Here is an 11,009-nt window from a genome sequence, read left to right as displayed (position 1 = left end):
ATATATATATATATATATATATATATATATATATATATATATATAATATATATATATATATATATATATATATATATATATATATATATATATATATATATATATATATATATATATATATATATATATATATATATATATATATATATATATTATATATATATATATATATATATATATATATATATATAAACAAATTATTGTGTTTACCCTATCAGATAGTAACATTATGTTTAACAATACTAAATAGTCATTATTTAAGCCTTATGATTATTGATTAGTATATATAAAAAATTATAGATACATTAATTAAGCTTTATTATTGACGTAAATTAAAAGAATTAAATTATTGAAAAAACTTAAAACTTTCAAACATATCTGCCTTATTTTACAATTGTTTGACTTGTATTTTTAAGAAATAAATTTTTTATTTAAATTTCTAAAACAGTTATTTTCGAAAAAGCTTTTTCTTTTTTTGACAACTACGAGTGTTGGAACTTGGAAAAGCTAGAACTTGAAGATGAAGGAAACCCCCAACACACTCGCTCTCTATGCTACTACTGATTAACCGTAATCACTATTCCACAGGTAAAATCCTAAACCAGATCTCCACTTTTTCTCATTAATTCAATTTCTGCTTTTAATTTAAGTCGTAGATTTTTTTTTCAGTTATTTTGTTTTTTTTATAATCAGCACCGGGAATTTAGGAATTAGGGTTTCAGAATCGTGTTTCAGTTATGAATGGTTCTGGTTTAGGTGGTGGTTTTTTGAGTGGTTCCACCGGGGGTATTTTGGACATTAAATCTCCATTTCATAGACATCAATCAGTAACTGGTAAACACCATATGAATATCATGACTGGTTTGGAAAGTGATAACAAAATTGGTCTAGTTGATGTGAAAAATTTGAATGTTGTTGGGTTGAATTTCGGTAAAGGGAAAGCAATTGCTAGCTCGAACTCGAATCCGGTCAATGATAATGACATGAGCGAAGACGATGAGGCGGAAGATGGGAATTGCGAGAATTTGTTTGATGGTGGGAAAGGTAAGAAGGGGTCTCCCTGGCAGAGAATGAAGTGGACTGATGAAGTTGTTGGGCTTCTTATAGCGGTGGTGAGTTGTGTAGGTGATGATGGGACGATTGGTGGTGTTGATGGTGTTAAAAGGAAGTCTGTTGTTTTACAGAAGAAGGGTAAGTGGAAAACTGTTTCGAAGATAATGATAAGTAAGGGTTGTCATGTGTCGCCGCAACAGTGTGAGGATAAGTTTAATGATTTGAATAAGAGGTATAAGAGATTGAATGAGATACTTGGTAGGGGAACTTGTTGTCAAGTGGTTGAGAATCCTGCGTTGATGGATTCGATGACGAACTTGTCTGGTAAGGCGAAAGATGATGTTAGGAAGATTTTGAGTTCAAAACATTTGTTTTATAAGGAAATGTGTGCTTACCATAATGGACAAAGAGTACCGAGTAGCCATGATCTTGACTTGCATGGTTATTCGTTGGAACACGGGAAGGACTCGAGAGATAACGATGGGTCTGAGGATGAAGATGAGGATAACAATGAGAGTGAGGATGATGAGTTGGATGATGAAATTAATATTAATGCACATGGGGATGGTGGGAGGAGGATGGACGAGTTTTTTCATGATCGAGATAAATTAAGCGAGGAGGATGGTCACTCTTGGCCGGGATCTATTAGGATGAAGAAACTTGAGGTTGAAATGGCAAAGGTTTTTCAAGACCCTGCAAAGTCACCGTGGGAGCGAAGAGAATGGATTAAGGCGCAGCTGTTGGAGCTTCAAGAGCAAAATGCCGAGTACCAAGCCAAGGCTCTTGAACTTCAGAAACAACGGTTTAAGTGGTTAAGATACTGCAGCAAGAAGGATAGGGAGATGGAGAAGATGAAGATGGAAAACAAGCGAATGAGATTGGAAAATGACCGGAGAATCTTGAAACTGAAGCAGAGAGAGCAGGAGGCAGATTTCAGTAGGTCCGAGATGTCGTTAGACCCGACAACCATCGGTATCAACACTATCAACACACCGCAAGGGAGAGAACATGTCAACTTGGCTAGACAGCAGTAGCTCCCGGTAAGGAATGATCATCATTGCTGAAATAAATAATGTATGAAGTGAAACCCTTTTGCTTATGATGCCTCATAGTTTGTTAGAACAGTTAGACTAATTTATCACGTTAATTAATATATAGAAGTTCTTGCCCTTGAAAATGAATGCTATTTTGATTCTGTTCTTGGATTTTGAACTATATATGGTTGAAAAGTTCACTAGATGTTTTCCCTTTGAACTGTTGCCATCTTTAATCTCTTTCTTTTTTTGAACCTTCTGTAGTGCTGGAACATTATAATCTGGAATTGAGATTTTTAGGAGAATTTATGAGATTTTCATTGAATCATATAATTATTTGTGAGATATTGATGATGAAATTATTAATATATTTGGAAGTATAAGGTATGCTGCAAAGAAAGAAGAAAATGATTAGTACACCATATCTTCATCAATAACAAGACCTAATTAACTTTATTTATACAATGTTATTTGAAATCCAATATATGTTCAACATGTTAGTGTTGCAAACTCAAAGGAAAATTTGGACAAACATAATTGGTCATGTAAAGTCCTTTAGGATGGATAGTTATAGATTAAATGATGGATGTGTACAAAGTTTCAACTTAAAGTTAATATCAGACAGGACAACTGATGGTAGAATTTATAATCAATCAACGGTTTCTGAAGTTACAACCTTGACAGTGAGTGATGTTGATTATGCACAAAAACATGACATAATAATGTAAAAAGTTAGTGAAAATTTAAAAAGGATTTATGAATCTAATGTATTTTTTTTTTCAACTTTATCCTTTAATAAATATTATTTTTATTATTTTTATTTGATAATATTTTAATAAAAATATTATTCTCTCTTTTTCATTTTTTATTTATTTTAAATCTTTATAAAATAGTCAACTGAATCACTTGTTATAGAACAACATAGAAACGGAGAAAGTCTTGCGTAATGGTTTTACTAGGATGGAATTAGAATGATTAGTATAGGTAAGAAACAGCCAATCCAAATATAGAGTTGGTAAATATAAATTTTTGAGAAGTAATAATGTGAATGTGGATACTTGTTGAACTAGAAACCTTCAAAGTAGTATCTTTATGTCAAAATTAGTAAAAAACTACCTGGATCTCCTACGCATGGTATTGATATGGTATGGCATGTGCATTTGTTTTAAAATATAATAAAAATGAAATGAAAGATAACATTGCTTAACAAAAAAAATATTATTTTTAAAAGAGATAATATAAGTTATTATTTTTAAAAGAGATAATAAATTATATCTATAATTTTTTCTGTATAAAAATATTTGAATCAATATTATATTTTTTTCTATATATAAATATTAATTTTGTTTTGATATTATTTATAAAAATATTTGAATTAATTTACTGTTCATACTATTATTTAATATTTTTATTAATAATTTTATTTTTTTCGTTTCATATAATTTTTATATTAGGAGAAAATAAAATTTAAGTAATTAAAATCCTCACAAACCATTAAAACATATAAGATAATAACAATTCAAAATAAAGCAAACCATCGTTAAATTTTGTTGGGTTGTAATCATTATACACAAATATTTGAAATAATAATTATTTTAATAATTATTAAAATCCAATTTTACATTATATTAAATTATTGAACATCTATAATAAAATAATTTAAAAAATTGAGAGAGATGAGACATGTTGCAATGTGTGATTTTTTTTCTTCAAAATAACCATTTAAAAAAAATTAATTATGCAAAAAAATTATCAAAATAACCAGGTTTGATAGAGGATGCGTCAGATGAATTGACGCACCCCCAATGCATGAAGAGGAGGCGCCAATAGCACTGGGCTCCTCATGAGGAGGAGCCATTACTAGTGGCGCCTGCATTGGGCCTCATAAGGAGGCGCCATTGCTAATGGCGCCTGCATTGGGCCTCATGAGGAGACACAAATGCTCATGGCGCCTAGGTGCATTTGGTTGTGTGGGCGCCCATTCATTTGGCGCCTGCATGTGATGGTCATGTGGGCGCCAATCCCTCAGGCGCCCACATGTTTTGTACATTGATGTTCTGTCTCTATAAATACCACGCCTTGGATGCAATATTTTTCAATCAAACTCATCTCCTAATACAATTCAACCACCATCAATTTCAATTTTCTCTGTTTCAACACTGTCTGCATACATTCAGAAACGAAATGCTGATGTAATATTTTCTGCCGTTGCGGCTCCGATACAAGTTTGACTTTGGAACACAGATACGTTTGAACGTCTTAATCGGACGTTGTACAGTTGGTTAGAGGGAGAAGTTGGAGAGGATGAACGGATTAGAAGAATACAATGGCTTGTGTTCACGTTCAACCAACACGGAGAATTACGCGAATGGGTGAATATTAAGACCGACCAAGACGATCGTATGATGATGCATTACATGTTCAAAATTGTTTTAATGGTTGTAATTGCATAGTTCTTGTATTTGTTATAATTATCTGTGTTACTGTTTATGTAATGGTACTTTCGTGACAAACGTCTAATATGAAATAAATTTAGTTTTTCATATATTGCAATAGAGGTACATGTAAATTTATCTGGTTGTGCTCGTTCCAACACTAGGACAGTTATTACGATTGTGACCTGGTTGACGACATGAACTACATAGTCTAACCATTTTGTTCGACGTATCCATTTCGATTCGAATCCGGGTGTTGTTTGGGCGACCCTTTTTCTTCATTCGCATAACTTTATTGTGCCAGACGATGTCCCCTTGATATTCTGGCCAATAATCCTCTTTTGCCACTACGAAAAAACTAATTTTATAAACATTTGAAAGGCTGACGACTTTGTAAACTTCAGATAGCAAGTAGGATGAATCCCTTCGAACCTTTGAGCATGCCGCAATGACATGAGAGCAGGGGGTACGAAAGGCTTGGAACTTTTCGCAGTCGCACCAACCTCTATCTTGTTCGACTATGTACTGTCCCATCGGCATTCCCTCATTGTGATCCATGGACTCGACAACACTAAACCAACCTTTACTTCGGTCAAAGACCGTAACCACATGTGTGTTTGCTTTGGCAGCTTCATGTCTGATGAATTTCATTGAGGCATCACTGAACAACTGTCCAGATTGCAACATTGAACTCCATTTTGAGCGTCTGGTTTCAAACAACGCCCCTAGCTTGAAATATGTAGCTTGCATCAAAGCGGTTATTGGTAGGTTACAGATGCCTTTGAAGACAGAGTTCATTGATTCCACAAGATTTGTTGTCATGTGGCCCCAACGCTGACCGTTGTCGTATGCCCTAGTCCACTTCTCCAAAGGAATAATATCGATCCACCGTACCGCATCTTCGTTTGACAATCTTATTTCCTTACGGTAGTGTTTGAAAGAAGGTTCTGATAATGTGTAACCTGCATTGATAACCTTCTTCCGCAACGTCTTATCTTTGATTTCCTACATGAAATTCTGAGCAATATGTCTAATACAGAACACATGCGTCGAAGGAGGATTTTACCAGTCGTTGTCAATGTTATTATATGCACTGATGATTGAAGGGTGTCTGTCGGAGATCAAACATAAGTTAGGCTGAGGTGCAACGTGCAATAGGAGATTTCTTAGGAAAAAACTCCATCTCTCAGCAGTCTCCCCTTCAACTAGAGCAAAGGCGATTGGAAAAATATTGTTGTTCCCATCTTGTACCACTGGCATCAGTAACGTTCCTTTGTATTTTCCGTACAACCATGTACCATCAATTTGTATAATTGGTTTACAGAAAGAAAAACCTATGATACATGGTTGATACGCCCAGAATAGACGGTGAAATATTCTATTTCCAACAGCACACATACCATCTGGTGTATAGGCGGGCAATGTTTCCAGCTTGACAATTGTCCCGGGAGCATATTGTTTTAGAGCCAACAAGTATTTTGGAAGTTGTTTGTAAGACTCCTCCCAATTGCCAAATATTTTTTCAACAGCTTTTATCCTAGCTATCCATGTCTTCCTATATGATGGAGTGTACTCGCACTCTACCCTAATATGCGAGATTATTGTACTCACCTTTAATGACGAATTGTCGCCAATGACATATAATATTTCATCGTATATTAGCTAAGAGCTTAATTTACGATGATCCTGCATTGTGTTTGTCAGCATGCATGTGTGATATGGACCCATTGATCCAATCTCCTAAGACTTGCTCCTCTTTCTGTACGAAGCTGACAACTTAAAAAGGCAGTGCTCATTCAGACAATAAACTTTATACCTCGATGCGTTAGTTCTGTCAACTCTGAAATCAGCTGATAGTTTCATGTGGAATTTCTTAATGGCTTTTACACATCCCTCTTTTGTGCGAAATGTGTCTCCTTGTTTCAAAGATCCTTGCATCTGCACATAAGAATTGTACCATACATTTGCTGAAGGTTCATCTGAACCCAAATTTAACCTTGTCATGTGTTAGGGTGGGTAGTATACATGACTTGCTGGTATTGGCTCCTCTTCCTCTTCAGCGTTCACCATCGAATCAACCATGATCTCAACTTCTTCTTCTTCGTCATCTGGAACATTCACCTCAGCTTGTTCGTCACCAGTCTCACAAAACACTTGTGACTGATCAATGTACTGAGACACCTGTTGTTGATGTGGTAATATATACAACTCTATATCGTTGTAACCGGATTATTCGTGACTGACAAACATATGCTGAACATCATCATCATCTCGAATCTTCTTATGATAAAATTTTACCTGGTTTTCTGCAAACCAAACTGGATTTTTATAGATGATTTGGCCTACATTAATGCACTGCAATTTCTTTTCTAATCTTTGTTTCAGAAGTGAAAAATTTGATCGTCGATTTCTTGTAAACCGAGTTACCTCTGTGTTTCGAAAACAAAAACCGAACAACTGATGATCAAATATTTCACCTTCGACATGGACACTGATCATGTAATTGTAATATTGTGTGGAAGATATTTTGTTGAAATATTAAATATGTAGATAGCTTTAATGGAATTGAATGCATTACTAAGTTGTTCATCTGCACAGCATAAATAGCGTTGCATTGCTAACTTGGTCGTTGCATTGATAACTTGGTCATTGTCTGTACAGACTTGACCATGCATGCAGTAGAAAGAATCAACCATGCAGAGAAAAGAGTGACAAGAACACACATACGCCAGGGAATCAAGGAATCTCTGAACCATGAACCCTAATATTCCCACCTAGGCGCCCATTCCCTAGGCGCCATAAAGTAACTGGGGCGCCAAAAGGATGGGCGCCTCTTCACAAAAATTGGTCTTAGGCGCCACTAGGAAGGGCACCCCTTCCCATTGCCCTACACTAAGGCGCCAAGAGGAAGAGTGCCTCTTCCTTGCATGTGAAGAATCACATGCAGGCGCCAAGAGGAAGGGCGCCTCTTCCCTTGCATGTTGATTCTTCACATCCGCCTAGAAGAGATTCCTCACATGTTATCTATCACATGCTTTCTGAAGTTTGTCATTCCCTTGTATTCTCTTGCCATTCCATGCAACCAATCACATTCATCTTAGGTTGCAAACCTACTCACTCATTCATCTATAAATAGCCTCTCATATCAACAATATCAAATCATCTTCATCAATACTCAATTATATTCTTCTACCACACTTGTTTCCTTTACCACACTCAAGCTTTGCAAAATAAAATCATGTCTTTGTTGACTATGGGCGATGAACACAAAGGAACACTCGAGAATATCTCGGCATTTGTATGTCATCTATCTCTTTTTAATTTTTCTATTTTTAGTCTTATACCTTTGTTATCTATGTTTTTCTTACTTCTTATAGAGTTGTGTTTGTTGATTATGTATTTCTTCTTCTAATTGTATTTTCTTGCTTTTTTGTTATTAGGATACGAAGCGTTTTAGATGCCGTGTACATGAATATGTACCCCACGATCCTTTAATAGAACCATATATTAGAGGATGTGGATTTGGAAATCTACTAAACATTGTTTCGTACTCGATGGACTACAAGTTCATTCTGGCTTTGTTGGAGAGGTGGAGACCCGAGACCCACACATTTCACCTTTTGATTGGTGAGTGTACCGTCACACTTGAGGACATGTACATGTTGTTGGGTCTCCGTATAAATGGAAAGGCAGTGAATGGTCGAGTTAACCAAGACAACAATATCTGCAATGAATTATTGGGTGCCCCTTTGTTAGACGACGAAACTGAGGGAGACACATCCGATCAAGCAAGGGGGCAATGTATAAATTTAAAATACCTTAAACAATATTATGCCAGTATAGTATTGTCCGACGCTTCAACCGAGTATGAGAAAATAATAAAAGCTCGGTGTTAAATTATGATTTTATTTGGTAATTTTTTGTTTCCAGAAAGTACAGGTAATTATGTAAATATAATGTATTTACCTTTATTACGCAACATTAATAAGGTAAACACTTATAATTGGGGTTCAGTTATGTTGGCCAATCTATATAGTGCAATATGCAGAACTGCAAAAAAGAATACCTGTACTTTTTTTCATGTGCGTATTTGCTTCAAGCTTGGGGTTGGTCAAGAATGCTGTCGCTCGCCCCGATAAATGAGCGCCCATTCGTGTTCCTGTTTGCAACCAAGTAAGTCTAACACTTTACCATTCACCATTTAGTTAATTATATTTTATATTATAATTAACAGTAAATAATATTTTTCACTTCTTTTTTATCTTAGATGGTCAGTAAGGGGAATGAACTACAACAGGTGTCCGAAACACGCTATTGTAGTCTATCGAAGTCTATTGGACCACATTGTACATGACGATGTAATAATCCTACCCAACTATATTTTAATTTAAAAATACTTCTCAAATTATTTTCCATCTAATTGTTTCGTATTGTTTTACAGTTTGTCTGGAGGTCATATCTGGGTCTGGATCATGATGTGAACCATGATGCTGTTGCAATTTGGACATCAAAGACACCGATTATCCGATTCACTACGGTGTAAATGCATCAGAGTGACCGGGTCAAACTGCAGTTCAGAATGCTACAACAGATTCCAGAATCTCCCACGTGTTTGGGGAATTGGCATCAAAAAAGGGTTGATGCCCATTGGAATTATTCTGACTAGAGAGACTTTGCAAAAGACATGTGTTGTCAATGGAGGAATCAACGACAACACATCTTGAACGAACCAGTCATCCATGGTGCAAGACCGACTCAACAATATATGGCATGGTTTAGATCGGTAACAATTCAGCAATTTGTATCTGAGTCGCGATATTTGATGGATCCATACCAACATGATTCGTCATCGTACGCCCCATAATAATTCACCATCCAACACCAATGTGAACCCACCCAAACCCAACAACCAACCACATAACATCAACCAACCACATAACATCAACCAACCACATACACACAACAACCAAACACCCAACATCGCAATCCGTTCATGCCAGCCACCCAACAACCAACCATCCAACGTTGCAATCCATTCATACCATCCACCCAAACACAAAACCAAGAATTAAACCCCGCAACCACAACCGTCTATAGCCCAAATGATTCATATGGGTCACTTCATCATAGCCCCTCATCAATGACCACCCAAACATCCCATCAACAGAACACCCAACCATTGTTTAACTATAATACGCCCCAGAAACCATTGTTTCGTTTCCAAAATGAATCAATGGCCCAATTCGGGCAACTATACCGTCCCCAATTCACCCAACCCCAACGCCCTAACTACGATGACATGGACATCGAACTCCATTACGGAAGCGCCGTTGGCCAGAGTCCCTCCAGATATTGGGAGCAAATGATGACGCATATGTCAAATACCGCTGGAACTTCCGCCAGACCTTCCAACCAGCCATCGCTTGATCAGGTAAGCACACAAAGATCCAAAACACCTCAAGAAAATCGTGGGAGACCTCGGAGACAAACTAACGCACCGGGATGTGGAACATGGGGGGCGTTATAATCAGGCCGGTCATTAGTTTATTGTCAGTCCAATGTAACCAATTATTACATCATCAATGAATTAATTTTTTTCATTACCATTTCTTATTTATTAAATAATAAAAATTAAATATTAATAATTAAAAAAATTAAAAAAAACCAAAAAACAGAAAAATAGCAGGGGGTGTATGTGCCAGATGAATTGACGCATACACCAATCAAACACACATTGGCGCCTCCTCATGAGGCCCAATGCAGGCGCCACTAGCATTGGCGCCTCCTCATGAGGAGCCCAATGCATGCGCCAATGCTATTGGCGTCTCCTCTTCATGCATTGGGGGTGCGCCAATTCATCTGACGCATCCTCTACCAAACGTGGTTATTTTGATAATTTTTTTGAATAATTGGTGATCCGCTGTCGCGCGCGGGTCAAAACGAGTGTTTTTCAAAAAGTAGTACGACGACAATTTTAACTCAGATATCGTTCTCACAAGGATTCTTGATTATTATTATCCAAAGGTAAATCGAATTAAAGGGGGGGGGGTTGTTTGGTTTGGTGTTCGATTAAGAAAAAGTGATTATGAAATAATTCAATCTACCGATTCAATTCCTACTATCATCGATTAATATAATTTTAATACCCTAAGCGGATTGTCTATTCCTATTTGGATACAAACTCAATGACAAACGCGGTGAAGTTTGTGAGATGTATGATCCTATTGTCCGAATTAAGCAAACGGGATAAATTTTCATGGATTAAGCAAACATGATTGATCAGACACAAAAACGAATTAAGCAAACGTGACGTGCCTATGTTAGGATCATACAATTAACTAAATTGAATCAATATATTTCATGCAATCGAATTAAGTATACAAGAACACAAAATATCATTGAAAGGAATTAAACTAAAATTAACATTATAATAATCTCAAGTTTTGGAACCTTAATTACGGCAGATCGAATCAGAGGGATTAGTTCT

At 36.1% G+C, this 11,009-nt stretch overlaps 1 protein-coding gene and 1 long non-coding RNA gene across 3 annotated transcripts; both read left to right on the top strand.

The window, feature by feature from the left end:
* The first annotated feature begins 439 nt into the window (after positions 1–439).
* Positions 440–2,307, top strand: LOC127087226 (uncharacterized). 2 transcript variants are annotated; one of them, XM_051028087.1, is made up of 2 exons: positions 440–588; positions 757–2,307. In XM_051028087.1, the coding sequence occupies exons 1-2, from the start codon at positions 552–554 to the stop codon at positions 2,085–2,087; spliced, it is 1,368 nt and encodes a 455-aa protein (XP_050884044.1). In that variant the 5' UTR covers positions 440–551; the 3' UTR covers positions 2,088–2,307. The 2 variants fall into 2 exon arrangements, with proteins under 2 accessions (XP_050884044.1, XP_050884045.1); XM_051028088.1 differs by having other exon boundaries at positions 442–588; positions 670–2,307.
* A 5,556-nt stretch (positions 2,308–7,863) lies between these two features.
* Positions 7,864–10,051, top strand: LOC127083570 (uncharacterized). The gene is made up of 3 exons (XR_007788470.1): positions 7,864–8,695; positions 8,790–8,880; positions 8,964–10,051. It is a non-coding gene; the product is annotated as an uncharacterized LOC127083570 (long non-coding RNA).
* The last annotated feature ends 958 nt before the right edge of the window (positions 10,052–11,009 follow it).

This window comes from Lathyrus oleraceus, chromosome 5 (genome assembly GCF_024323335.1).
Source record: "Lathyrus oleraceus cultivar Zhongwan6 chromosome 5, CAAS_Psat_ZW6_1.0, whole genome shotgun sequence".
Classification (NCBI taxonomy): domain Eukaryota; kingdom Viridiplantae; phylum Streptophyta; class Magnoliopsida; order Fabales; family Fabaceae; genus Lathyrus; species Lathyrus oleraceus.
Note: the sequence above shows the minus strand (reverse complement) of the source record. Positions and strands in the feature narration are given on the sequence as shown.

Excerpts from the sequence above, each read along its gene's own strand:
- LOC127087226 (XM_051028087.1), top strand. The coding sequence starts at position 552 with ATGCTACTACTGATTAACCGTAATCACTATTCCACAG. Across the intron at positions 589-756 it reads CCGTAATCACTATTCCACAG|GTGGTGGTTTTTTGAGTGGT; the intron begins GTAAAATCCTAA and ends GTTCTGGTTTAG.